General features: G+C 44.3%; 1 protein-coding gene across 1 annotated transcript in view; it reads left to right on the forward strand.

Annotated features, from left to right (window-relative positions):
- The window catches only part of BRWD1 (bromodomain and WD repeat domain containing 1), a 132,649-nt gene that overhangs the window by 44,926 nt on the left and 73,924 nt on the right, over positions 1-13,799 (forward strand). The window contains 6 exon segments of the mRNA XM_077293874.1: positions 7,233-7,331; positions 7,439-7,599; positions 9,383-9,604; positions 10,957-11,057; positions 11,138-11,208; positions 11,613-11,713. Of these exon segments, the coding sequence (XP_077149989.1) occupies positions 7,233-7,331; positions 7,439-7,599; positions 9,383-9,604; positions 10,957-11,057; positions 11,138-11,208; positions 11,613-11,713 (755 nt within the window).

Below are 13,799 nucleotides of genomic sequence, written 5' to 3' on the forward strand. Positions count from 1 at the left end.
CCTAAGAAAAAAAAAAATAAAAAATTTTGGTTCCAAAATTGTGCTGATGTAAAGTAGACATGTGGTAAATGTTATTTATTAAGTATTTTGCGTGACATATCTCTGTGATTTAAGGGCATAAAAATTCAAAGTTGGAAAATTGTGAAATTTTCAAAATTTTCGCCAAATTTCCTTTTTTTTCACAAATAAACGCAAGTTATATCGAATAAATTTTACTAATAACATGAAGTAGAATATCTCACGAGAAAACAATGTCAGAATCGCCAAGATCTGTTGAAGTGTTCCAGAGTTATAACCTCATAAAGAGACAGTGGTCAGAATTGTAAAAATTGGCCCGGTCATTAACGTGCAAACCACCCTCGGGGCTTAAGGGGTTAATTGAGGGTAGGAGACGCTAGCACAAAGATGACTTTCTACAGAATGGTCCCTGTAGGGGGGAGCTGAGTGTAGTTCTTAAGGATTGTATATTCCAAAAGCACAGATAAGAATCACATTGGTATAAGTACCCCTTCAGTGATGTGGTGATCACCGTATTAGTGGGGTCCCTTTGAATGTGGCAGAGCTCCTTCCTGGGGCTGTTAAGGCCAACCAAACAAAAGTCTATGATAACAAATCACACTGGCGCGCACCACCAGACAAATAACCCTCAGCATTTGGGATCAAAGACAGACCATGTGCCAATCCTGCTCTCGGCACTGATAAGTGAGGATCCGTTTTATAGTATTTCTCCCATTAGATCGAGCACCGTAGTAGCATTGCAACCAGGGCTGTGGAGTTGTAGTCACTATAGAATGGACGGACTCCAACTCCTAAAATATATATAAATTGAGTTCAGTAGTACAATGCAGTTTGTGCTGTAAATGTTTTCATAATTTGGGAAAGTTATAAAATGTCCTATAAATGTCTGTGCTCTGTTCCTGATGTAAGGAGCTCTGCTTTAACTAGAGATGAATCTGTGCTGCACTTTATGGACATGCTCAGTAGTGACCAGTGCTGTGGAGTTGGAATTGTAAGTCAGGGAAGTTGAGTCTGAGTCAGAGGTTTGAGTTACCGACTACACAGCCCTGATTGCAACTATTTCCAATGGCGTACTGGCGCACACACGAGTGCGGACCCACCGCTGTGCACCAGAGGTCACTTTTAGGGTTCAAGTGCGGCGTGTTAAAGTAAGTTTTGTGATCCTGTATGTGATCCAACCCTCCCTCATGCGTTGTAGTTTCCTGCACTGGGAAGGGCAAGTCTAATTCTAGATGTGCTATGCTAATGTTTTATTCTCTACATGTGGTTTAGGAGGGGCCTAGGAAAGCTTGGGCAAAAAGAATGTTCCTTTTGTAAGGTTGGCGCTGCTATGAGTAAAATGAATACCTTGGTTGAAGAAATCAGTCTTGTGGTTCTTGTTTAATCTGTCTTTGCAGCTTTGAGTTAATGAGATGCTCGTGCTCCGGGGCGGCCTGTGGGTTTCTTTTTTGTGTTTTTTTTTTTTTTTTCCCCTCCGTCTGGCCTAGTCATCATTCTGGGCTTTAACCCCTTCCCGACCCATGACGCCTATGTGGCGTCATGGAATGATCGCGTCCCTGCAGATCTGGTGAAAGGGTTAACTCCTATTTCACCCGATCTGCAGGGAGAGGGGGAGTTGTACTTCAGCCCAGGGGGGGTGGCTTTACCCCCACGTGGCTACGATCGATCTGATTGGCTGTTGAAAGTGCAACAGCCAATCAGAGCAATTTGCAATATTTCACCTATGAAAATAGTGAAATATTGCAATCCAGCCATGGCCGATGCTGCAATAGCATCTGCCATGGCTGGAAATCATGTTCTGGCCCCCCCCCCCACCGCCCCCGATCTCCTCCCCAGTGCTCCGTTCTGTCCGGTACCACCCTCCGTCCCCCTGTCCGCTCCCCCGTGCTCCTGTCCGCTCCCCCCGTCCTCCGATCCCCACCCCTGTGCTCCGATCCACCCCCCCACCACCCCCTCATACTTACCGAGCCTCCCGAAGTCGGTCCGTCTTCTCCCTGGGCGCCGCCATCTTCCAAAATGGCGGGCGCATACTCAGTGCGCCCGCCGAATCTGCCGGCCGGCAGATTCGTTACAAGTATATTTTGATCGCTGTGGTAGGTTCTATCACAGCGATCAAAATAAAAAAATAATAAATAAACCCCCCCCCCTTTATCACCCCCATAGGTAGGGACAATAATAAAATAAAGAAAATATTTTTTTTCTTTTTCCACTAGGGTTAGGGTTAGAACTAGGGTTAGAACTAAGGGTAGGGGTAGGGTTATGGCATGTGCACACAGTGCGGATTTGGCCGCGGATCCGCAGCGGATTGGCCGCGGATTGGCCGCGGATCCGCAGCGGATCGGCCGCTGCGAATTCGTAGCAGTTTTACATCAGGTTTACAGTACCATGTACACCTATGGAAAACCAAATCCGCTGTGCCCATGGTGCGGAAAATTCCGTGCAGAAACGCTGCGTTGTATTTTCCGCAGCATGTCAATTCTTTGTGCAGATTCCGCAGCGTTTTACACCTGTTCCTCAATAGGAATCCGCAGGTGAAATCCGCACAAAAAAACACTGGAAATCTGCTGTAAATCCGCAGGTAAAACGCAGTGCCTTTTGCCTGCAGATTTTTCAAAAATCGTGCGGAAAAATCTCACACGAATCCGCAACGTGGGCACATAGCCTTAGGGTTAGGATTGGAATTAGGGCTAGGGTTGGAAATAGGGTTAAGATTAGGCTTGTGGTTAGGGTTACGGATAGGGTTAGGGGTGTGTTGGGGTTAGGGTTGGGATTAGGGTTAGGGTTGGGATTAGGGTTAGGATTAGGGTTAGGGTTGGAATTAGGGTTACGGGTGTGTTGGGGTTAGGGTTGTGGTTAGGGGTGTGTTGGGGTTAGGGTTGTGATTAGGGTTATGGCTACAGTTGGGATTAGGATTAGGGGTGTGTTGGGGTTAGTGTTGAAGTTAGAATTGAAGGGTTTCCACTGTTTAGGCACATCAGGGGTCTCCAAACGCAACATGGCGCCACCATTGATTCCAGCCAATCTTGCGTTCAAAAAGTCAAATGGTGCTCCCTCCCTTCCAAGCCCCGACGTGCGCCCAAACAGTGGTTTACCCCCACATTTGGGGTACAAGCGTACTCAGGTCAAACTGGGCAACAACTGTTGGGGTCCAATTTCTTCTGTTACCCTTGCAAAAATAAAAAATTACTTGCTAAAACAATTTTTGAGGAAAGAACAATTATTTTTTATTTTCACGGCTCTGCATTATAAACTTCTGTGAAGCACTTGGGGGTTGAACGTGCTCACCACCATCTAGATAAGTTCCTTGGGGGGTCTAGTTTCCAAAATGGGGTCACTTGTGGGGTGTTTCTACTGTTTAGGCACATCAGGGGCTCTGCAAATGCAATGTGACGCCTGCAGACCATTCCATCAAAGTCTGCATTTCAAATGTCACTACTTCCCTTCCGAGCCCTGTTGTGTGCCCAAACAGTGGTTTACCCCCACATATGGGGTATCAGCGTACTCACAACAAACTGGGCAACAAATATTGGGGTCAAATTTCTCCTGTTACCCTTGGGAAAATAAAAAATTGTGGGCTAAAAAATCATTTTTGAGAAAAGAAAAATTATTTTTTATTTTCATGGCTCTGCGTTATAAACTTCTGTGAAGCACCTGGGGGTTCAAAGTGCTCACCACACATCTAGATTAGTTCCTTGGGAGGTCTAGTTTCCAAAATGGGGTCACTTGTGCGGGAGCTCCAATGTTTAGGCACACAGGGGCTCTCCAAACGCGACATGGTGTCCGCTAATGATTGGAGCTAATTTTCCATTCAAAAAGCCAAATGGCCTGCCTTCCCTTCCGAGCCCTGCGGTGCGCCCAAACAGTGGTTTACCCCCACATATGGGGTATCATCGTACTCAGGACAAACTGGACAACAACATTTGGGGTCCAATTTCTCCTATTACCCTTGGGAAAATAAAAAATCTGGGCTAAAAATCATTTTTGAGGAAAGAAAAATTATTTTTTATTTTCACGGCTCTGCGTTATAAACTTCTGTGAAGCACCTGGGGGTTATAAGTGCTCACTATGCATCTAGATAAGTTCCTTGGGGGGTCTAGTTTCCAAAATGGGGTCACTTGTAGGGGAGCTCCAATGTTTAGGCACACAGGGGCTCTCCAAACGTGACATGGTGTCTGCTAGCGATGGAGATAATTTTTCATTCAAAAAGTCAAATGGCGCTCCTTCCCTTCCGAGCCTTACCATGTGCCCAAACAGTGGTTTACCCCCACATGTGAGGTATCGGTGTACTCAGGAGAAATTGTCCAACAAATTTTAGGATCCATTTTATCCTGTTGCCCATGTGAAAATGAAAGAATTGAGGCTAAAATAATTTTTTTGTGAAAAAAAAGTACTGTTTCATTTTTACGGATCAATTTGTGAAGCACCTGGGGGTTTAAAGTGCTCACTATGCTTCTAGATAAGTTCCTTGGGGGGTCTAGTTTCCAAAATGGGGTCACTTGTGGGGGAGCTCCAATGTTTAGGCACACGGGGGCTCTCCAAACGCGACATGGTGTCCGCTAAAGATTGGAGCCAATTTTTCATTGAAAAAGTCAAATGGCGCTCCTTCCCTTCCGAGCCCTGCCGTGCGCCCAAACAGTGGTTTACCCCCACATATGAGGTATCAGCGTACTCAGGACAAATTGGACAACAACGTTCGTGGTCCAGTTTCTCCTTTTACCCTTGGGAAAATAAAAAAATTTTCGCTAAAAGATCATTTTTGTGACTAAAAAATTAAATGTTCATTTTTTACTTCCATGTTGCTTCTGCTGCTGTGAAACACCTGAAGGGTTAATAAACTTCTTGAATGTGGTTTTGAGCACCTTGAGGGGTGCAGTTTTTAGAATGGTGTCACTTTGGGGTATTTTTAGCCATATAGAACCCTCAAACTGACTTCAAATGTGAGGTGGTCCCTAAAAAAAATGGTTTTGTAAATTTTGTTGTAAAAATGAGAAATCACTGGTCAAATTTTAACCCTTATAACTTCCTAGCAAAAAAAAAATTTCTTTCCAAAATTGTGCTGATGTAAAGTAGACATGTGGGAAATGTTATTTATTAACTATTTTGTGTCACATAACTCTCTGGTTTAACAGAATAAAAATTCAAAATGTGAAAATTGCGAAATTTTCAAAATTTTTGCCAAATTTCCGTTTTTTTCACAAATAAACTCAGAAATTATCGACCTAAATTTACCACTAACATGAAGCCCAATATGTCACGAAAAAACAGTCTCATAATCGCTAGGATCCGTTGAAGCGTTCCTGAGTTATTACCTCATAAAGGGACACTGGTCAGAATTGCAAAAAACGGCAAGGTCATGAAGGGGTTAATGACATCACTGAACCTTCAGTGACCAAAATGCCGGTGGCGCATGCGCACAATATTAAATGTGCAGGCGCAGTATTTAAAATAAGAGGCAGGTCACTGAAGGTTCAGTGACCTGTCATTTAAGCCCAGAATAATGAGGCCAGAGCATAAAAAAAAAAGCCCGCCTGGAGCACAAGCATCTCATTCTCAAAGCTGCAAACAGATTACACAAGAACCACAAGACAGATTTCTTCAGCCCATGTATCATTTTAATCAGTATAACAGCGCCAACCTGACAATGCCTGTAGTTTACTTAGCAAAATTCTGATGACAGGTTTGCTTTAAGTCTGTGTGGCATTCCTTGTCAGCAGGAATTTTTTTATTTAGTTGTTTTAGAAGTTATCTTGGCCAAGGCAGTGGCTGCAAAGAGGTTTTCCTTCCATAATTCAGGAGGTACCGTAACTGTTTTTCAAAGAATAAGCAATATAAAAGTCCCAAATACGAGCATGGAGGATGGAAATTTTTTAGGATCAAAGCAGAGGGTTTTTGTTTGACATTTTGCCTAAAAAAAAATTGGTACATAAATAACTCAAAGCCTGAGGTAGTTGGAAGACTAGAAAGATTTCTACTTGCCTGGATAAACATCTCAGCAAGTGGTTGGAAATAAGATACCAAGGGTTAAACTTGGAATTCAGTTTCTGCCCCGCAGTGATGTATAGTCAGCAGGGTCCTAGCAGCAGCTGCAGGCCAGTCTCCTTAAAACTGGAAGTTCTCTTGTTTTTGGGAAAAGTGTTGGTTCCAGGCCCCAAATAAATCACATAAGGAAATAGTTCTACAATCCTCTTTTTACTTAGTAAAAAAATTAACCCAAAATCACCAGATGCTACCTCCAGAGATTGTTTTATATCCACATAGGGTCTCCAAGATTCCTATGACCATTTACCCATCCTTCCAAAGCATCAAAAATTATTTAAAGGGGGTTGTCTGGGGACCAGTATTTACTGAAAACGAACGCCACCTTTAAGAGTAACAGTAAATATCCAGAGAAACTGCTGGGTTCGCTATCCAGTTCTGGCGATTTCCAATGGGATCTCAGTGGCCTCAAAAGTCTTTACAAAGATTGTGCCACAGATGTTTGCTCCTCATCCTCCTTTTCTCCTCCATAGATTTTTAAAAGCACCAACTGTAATCTCCGGACTAATGTTAAAACCGGTCTTCTCTAAATAGCCCAGAGTTGAGAGTGAAATATGTCAGTCCAGAAGGAGAAAAAAGGGGTTTCTACCCGGCTGGATTAGGAATGCTATTTCTTTAGTCTACATTTCTGTTGGTCTCTCCCCACCGTAGGGTTTGAAGGCTCGCTCTACTAGAGTCATGTCCTCCTCTTGATCACAGATTGCAAATACCACTCTCGAGCTGATCTGTAGGGCAGCTACTTGATTTTCACCATCTACCTTTTTCTTTTTTTTTTTTTTTTTTCCTGTCCTTGACGGAATCCTCTGGTGCTGTTGTTGGTTCCAGAAAATCAAATTACAGGAAGTAATTATCATTATCGCGGACATGTCCTGTTTATTAAAGACATGTGCAACATACCTGTCAATCGTGCACATCTCTGGGCAGTTGTTTGAGGTCATACCAATGCGGAAGTCCGCAACTGTAGACTGCAGTGGATAGCTTTTTTAATATCAAGGGGTTGTCGCATTTCCCTGTTTTACTCCCCATTGTGGCCACAGCTATTTGTGTTTGGCGCTTTCCCCCGGCCCTGGTGCTTTCCCGCAGCGCTTTTGCCTGGCGCAAGCGAGATGACTACTCTTATTGATTTAAATTTATTGCATCTAAAATGTTTTTATTAATGTAAGCAAAATTATTCTTAGGTTACAGACATGCTCAGTGGAGCCACAAAATATTTGCTACTCTTCAACGAGGGAGACCCCCAGAAGTGCCTATTAATGTGAGGAAACCTCCAAATATCGGTACGTTGTGATGGGGGGTGGGGGGAAGCTTTTTTCTTTTTTTTTTTTTTTTTTTTTTTTTTTAATATCTTCGTGCACTACATAACTGGGTGTTTTGTGCATTTCAGTGAATGTCCACCATGGCAAACACTTAACGGGTGCTGTGTGCTTCAACTCTGCATTTCCGGTCACCATGTACCAACAGATCAAGATGCACAAGAGGATTCTCGGCCACCTCTCCTCTGTTTACTGCGTTGCTTTTGATCGCACCGGTCAAAGAATTTTCACTGTAAGTAGACTGCAGACCAACGAGAAGAAATCGGCCAGGTTTACACATCTGTGTTGTGACTGCTACATCTGCGGGTCTACGGAATAGAACTTGGAAATCCATAGTGATCGATCTAAGTGCAGTAGATTCTTCCGAGATTCCGGATCCTGTGACCATAATACCATAAAAAGGTCCCATTTTCATGGAGTTTGGGTTTCTTCAAACCCTGTAACTTTTTGGACATGGTTGCTGAAAACTGACAACTTTTAAAGTGGTCTGGAGTGAACCATGTGTGAAAAGTGGGTCAATAACAAAAAAAACAATTAATGCTCGCCTCACCGATCTCTGCCTTTCCTCTTCCGATTCTCCTTTCCTTTAGCTTCTGCTTCTAGCTGCACTGATGTCCCGATATAGGGCTATGTGACTGCAGCAGTCAGGTCAATTTTGCCCAAAAATGAACTCTTCAAAAACTAACACTCCCACCAGAAAATCTGTGTTAATTACTTTTTTCTCTTTCACAATTTCACCTGAGATAAACAAGTTGAGAAACAAAATTAGTCATGGCGGGAGGAGGTAACATAAAGTTGTCAACTCATTTTAATGTTGGGAACTGCACATTAAGTATTAACACTAGGTTACAGGAAGAACGGAGTCAGTGACTTCATTAATATATTGCTGCCCCCTCTTACTCTGATCTTCACCCTATCTGCCCTAATGTGACCACAGATGGAGGGGCTTGTGACCAGACCTGTGTGCGTGTTTTTCTTTTGGTTTCCTCCCATACTCCAAAGCCATACTGATAGGAAATTTATATAATGAGCCCCAGTTGGGACAGCAATTAAGTCTGTAAAAGAGTTATATAAATGTGTAAAATATTTAATGGAGGCCACTAATGGACAGGTCTGGTCACATGCCCATCCATCTACAGCTATGCTAGCACCAGTCAGACAAACAATACACAGGGTTAATAGTTCAAAACCCCTGTGCCCATAAGGAATACTTATAAATAGTCCCATGCAAGGAAGATATTACCCTATAGAAAATTTTTGCACAACAGAACTAGAATAGTAAATAAGTAATTTTATTGAATAATAACAATTCAAATATTAAACAATATCAACAATGGTGAACAGTACCAAAAAGAAAAAAGGCACCACAGACCAGAGGAAAATTATATAAAGAAGCTATAAACCACACCACCACAAGTTATTACACCTTGTGGAGAATTAGTAAGTAATGCCATTATGGGCAAGATTGCTATCGAAAAGCCACGCGCGGATTAATAAAAAGGTGGCATGGTAATCAAAAATATAAGATGGTGGTAATTACTGTACCTCTGGTCTGATGATGCCACGGCTAGCTATGCCAGCAAGCAGAGCAGACCAAAGACATTGCTGCGGATTGTTCTGTATTATATTTGTTTGACTTTCCGCAATAATGACTTAGTGGCATCTACTCTCTTCTTTGGGTGGCGGCGGCTGCTCTCTGCTTTGGGTGGCGGCGGCTCCTTTCTGCATTGGGTGGCGGCGGCTGCTCTCTGCATTGGGTGGCGGCGGCTGCTCTCTGCATTGGGCGGCGGCGGCTGCTCTCTGCTTTGTGTCTGCTGTCCTGTTGGAAAGGTACGCGGGGCGTGATGTAGAGGGTTCTGTTTGATCACAGCTGTGTTGTCCACCTGTTGTCACCGCTTCTTCCTGTAAGCTCGGTGCAATATGTAAAACTTGTGTAGACAAAGCTGTTCCTGTTCAGATGATGACATTGCATGCCTCTGATAATTTTTCTCATTTTTGTTCCCCCCCCACCTCAGGGGTCAGATGACTGCTTGGTGAAGATCTGGTCTGCACTTGATGGACGGCTGCTAGCCACACTAAGAGGCCACTCAGCCGAGATCTCTGAACTTACTGTGAACTGTGAAAACACCCTGATCGCTGCTGCAAGCTGTGAGAAGATCATCAGAGTTTGGTCTCTCCGAACCTGTGCACCCATGGCGGTGCTACAAGGTCACTCAGGGGCTGTTACCTCATTACTTGTAAGCATCATTTCCAATAATAAAAGCTGCGTTCATTCATCCCATCCCCTGGCCATCACCCTATTGATTAGAGCCTAATTCACATGCTGCAAATTTGCATTTGCAGTAGTGCAAGTCTGTGTTTTTATAGACTCACCTTCTCCTAGTAGCGAAGCTTTTAGGGGACATGGTGCCTTACAGAGGAACACCATACAATAGCACTCTGTGTGTCTATAGGAGCTGTTCCCATACTGGCTCGTGGCACTGCTGCTTTTACTTACAGCAGAGAGTGTGGTTTTTTTTTTTCTATCTTTGGTTTTGTCCATTGTGCCAGTGTTTAACAATATAGTGGAGTTTTGGATCATGTAAAGCAATAATCGCGGCAGCTCTGTATACATGGCATGGACACTTAGGGCTGCTCTCACTTCCCCTAGGTGTATGATACATCTGAAGATGGGAAGAGTGAGGCCATCGCTGACTGCGCGGGGATCGGGTGATATAACAATGTGATATGATCCCCAGATAAGCAAATGCTGGGGTGAATATAGGTGTTATTTTGCAAGGGGGAGCAATGGGGATTCAGAAGGGGTTGTCAGAGTCCGAATTCTTTTATCTCCATATCCAACAGTTCTATAGAATTGTCATTAACTGAAACTCCAAAGGGGTTAACTTACCTTTCTAAATGGGTAAAACTGTGTAGTGTAAAAACAAGCAACATTGCAATTTGCTTCTTATTAAAAAAAATTAAATAATAAAAATCCTCTTTTCTAATCTGGAGCACACTGCTTCACCATGGCAGGCATCTAGGCAGGAGGCAGCGGAGCGCTGCGCTCCTGAACATAGGAACTGAAGACAAACCCTTTAGTAACTTCACTATTTGGCATAAAATGAAAAAACAAACATGCTGGTCAACCTAATTAAGGCCAATTTCAGACTGGTGTATTTCTTGACTCATATACTAACCACAACACCTGATCTGAGCGCAGGTCCCCAACCCAAACTCGCAGCCTTATAAACGCAGATGGATGTAAATTTTGGTCAGGAAACCAATGTTCAGTTCGCCTGACATTGCAGTCTACAGACTATGAAATACACCTGTATGAACCCAGCCTACTCACATGGCTCAGTGGTTAGCATTACTTCCCAGCACTGAGGTGAGGTCCAGGGTTCGAAACCCACCAAGGACAACATCTGCAAGGAGTTTGTACGTTCTCCCGCTGCAAAGACTTATTGATCGGGGTTTGAGATTGCTCACGCTGTCCCCATTGGGTCTCATAAAGCCTAAAAATACTGCGGAATATGTTGGCGCTATGTAAACCAGCGTAATAAAGTAATCAATAAGCTTCAATCTTTACATGGTTTCTCTTTTCTAGTTCAGCCCACTGATCAAAGGTTCTACCCGATACTTGGTGTCTACCGGCGGAGATGCTACAGTCTGCCTATGGCAATGGGATGTGGATACCTTACAGTTCAAGTGCGTACCATGGCTTTTATGCAGAATTCTTTTTATTTATTATTTCTTTATATATTTGTATTTTTTTCCTTCATTATCAGTGATCATCCCCTGAAATTCATTGAAAAGTCTGGTCCTGGAGCTCAGATGCTGTGTTCTTCGTGCAGTGCCGGTGAGTAGTCATCTCCATTATTGTATTATGACTTGTATGTGTCTCTGTATAATAATGTTAGCATTTAGCGGCTGACCTTAAAGGGGGTGCTCCTGACTAATTTTCTGGCTTATACATGCACCTCTATATAGAAGGGTATCGGCGCCATTGAGCTTCCTTCCAGGTTTGCTGCATATGGAAAATCTGCAAACGTTCTCAATCAGCCGCTACTAATCCTATAAGACCTGCATCTACCGACTCCCATCCCGCCCAGTATGCCATCTGCTGTATCAGCCTGCTGGTGAATGAATGGAGAGATTGGCATGCTTCTCCCCTGCTCTCACCATTCACTTACAGGTGTCATGAAATCTGTCTTGTGTGAACATGGTCTAATTCTACTACCCGCGCGCTTTTGTTTGTTGCAGGTGGAATGTTTTTGGCGGTCGGTGGCAGCGACCACGCTATCAGACTTTATTATTTTGGAAATGAAAACCCTACGAAAGTGTCTGAACTTGAAGACCATAATGTGAGTACCTCAACCTTCTGTACAGTGCGTTAAAGGAAACCTATTTGGTCCTCAAACTCTTCTAGACTAAAGCCATGAACTATTAGACCTTATACTCAAATACTTCAGTATTTGTTTAACTCCTTCCCGACCTGTGACACAGCGTATGCGTCATGAAAGTCGGTGCCAATCCGACCTGTGACGCATATGCTGTGTCACAGAATGATCGCGTCCCTGCAGATCGGGTGAAAGGGTTAACTCCCATTTTACCCGATCTGCAGAGACAGGGGGAGTGGTACTTCAGCCCAGGGGGGGTGGCTTCACCCCCCCGTGGCTACGATCGCTCTGATTGGCTGTTGAAAGTGAAACTGCCAATCAGAGCGATTTGTAATATTTCACCTATGAAAATGGTGAAATATTACAATCCAGCCATGGCCGATGCTGCAATAGCATCTGCCATGGTTGGAGACCCCGATCTGCCCCCACCCCACCGATCGCCTCCCCAGTCGTCCTTTTTGCCCCGATCTCCGTTCCGCTCCCCTCCTCCCTCCTGTCGGCTCCCCCGGTCCTCCTGTCCGCTCCCCAGGTCCTCCGATTCCCCCCCCCCCGTGTTCCGGTCCCACCCCCCCATACTTACCTAGCTCTGATGTCCCTCCTGGTGTCCGGCCGTCTTCTTCATGGGCGCCGCCATCTTGGAAAATGGCGGGCGCATGCGCAGTGCGCCCGCCGAATCTGTCAGCCGGCAGATTCGTTCCTGCACATTTTGGTCGCTGTGATAAGTTCTATCACAGCGATCAAAATAAAAAAAAATAGTAAATAAATCCCCCCCTTTATCACCCCCATAGGTAGGGACAATAATAAAATACAGAAAATATAATTATTTTTGTTTTTCCATTAGGGTTAGGGGTAGGGTTAGGAGTAGGGTTGCACTTAGGGTTGCACTTAGGGTTGCACTTAGGGTTGCACTTAGGGTTGCACTTAGGGTTGCACTTAGGGTTGCACTTAGGGTTGCACTTAGGGTTGCACTTAGGGTTGCACTTAGGGTTGCACTTAGGGTTGCACTTAGGGTTGCACTTAGGGTTGCACTTAGGGTTGCACTTAGGGCTAGGGTTGCACTTAGGGCTAGGGTTGCACTTAGGGCTAGGGTTGCACTTAGGGCTAGGGTTGCACTTAGGGCTAGGGTTGCACTTAGGGCTAGGGTTGCACTTAGGGCTAGGGTTAGGGTTGCAATTAGGGTTAGGGTTGGAATTAGGGTTAGAATTAGGGTTGCAATTAGGGTTAGGGTTGGAATTAGGGTTAGAATTAGGCTATGTGCACACGGTGCGGATTTGGCTGTGGATCCGCAGCGGATTGGTCGCTGCGGATTCGTATCAGTTTTCCATCACGTTTACAGTACCACGTAAACGTATGGAAAACCAAATCCGCTGTGCCCATGGTGCGGAAAATACAGCGCGGAAACGCTGCGTTGTATTTTCCGCAGCATGTCAATTCTTTGTGCAATTCCGCAGCGTTTTACACCTGCTCCATAATAGGAATCCGCAAGTGAAATCCACACAAAAAACACTGGAAATCCGCGGTAAATCCGCAGGTAAAGCGCAGTGCGTTTTACCTGCAGATTTTTAAAAAACTGCGGAAAAATCCACACAAATCCGCAACGTGAGCACATAGCCTTAGGGTTGGAATTAAGGGTAAGACTAGGGTTAGGGGTGTGTTGGGGTTAGGGTTGTGGTTAGGGTTGGGATTAGAGTTAGGGGTGTGTTGGGGTTAGTGTTGGAGTTAGAATTGAGGGGTTTCCACTTTTTAGGCACATCAGGGGGTCTCCAAACGCGACACGGCGCCACCATTGATTCCAGCCAATCTTGCGTTGAAAAAGTAAAATGGTGCTCTCTCCCTTCCGAGCCCCGACGTGTGCCCAAACAGTGGTTTACCCCCACATATGGGGTACCAGCGTACTCAGGAGAAACTGATCAACAACTTTTGGGGTCCAATTTCTCCTGTAACCCTTGGGAAAATAAAAAAATTGCAGGCTAAAAAGTTATTTTTGAGGAAAGAAAAATGATTTTTTATTTTCACGGCTCTGCGTTATAAACTTCTGTGAAGCACTTGG

The sequence above is a fragment of the Ranitomeya variabilis genome, chromosome 3 (assembly GCF_051348905.1).
Source record: "Ranitomeya variabilis isolate aRanVar5 chromosome 3, aRanVar5.hap1, whole genome shotgun sequence".
Taxonomy (NCBI): Eukaryota; Metazoa; Chordata; class Amphibia; order Anura; family Dendrobatidae; genus Ranitomeya; species Ranitomeya variabilis.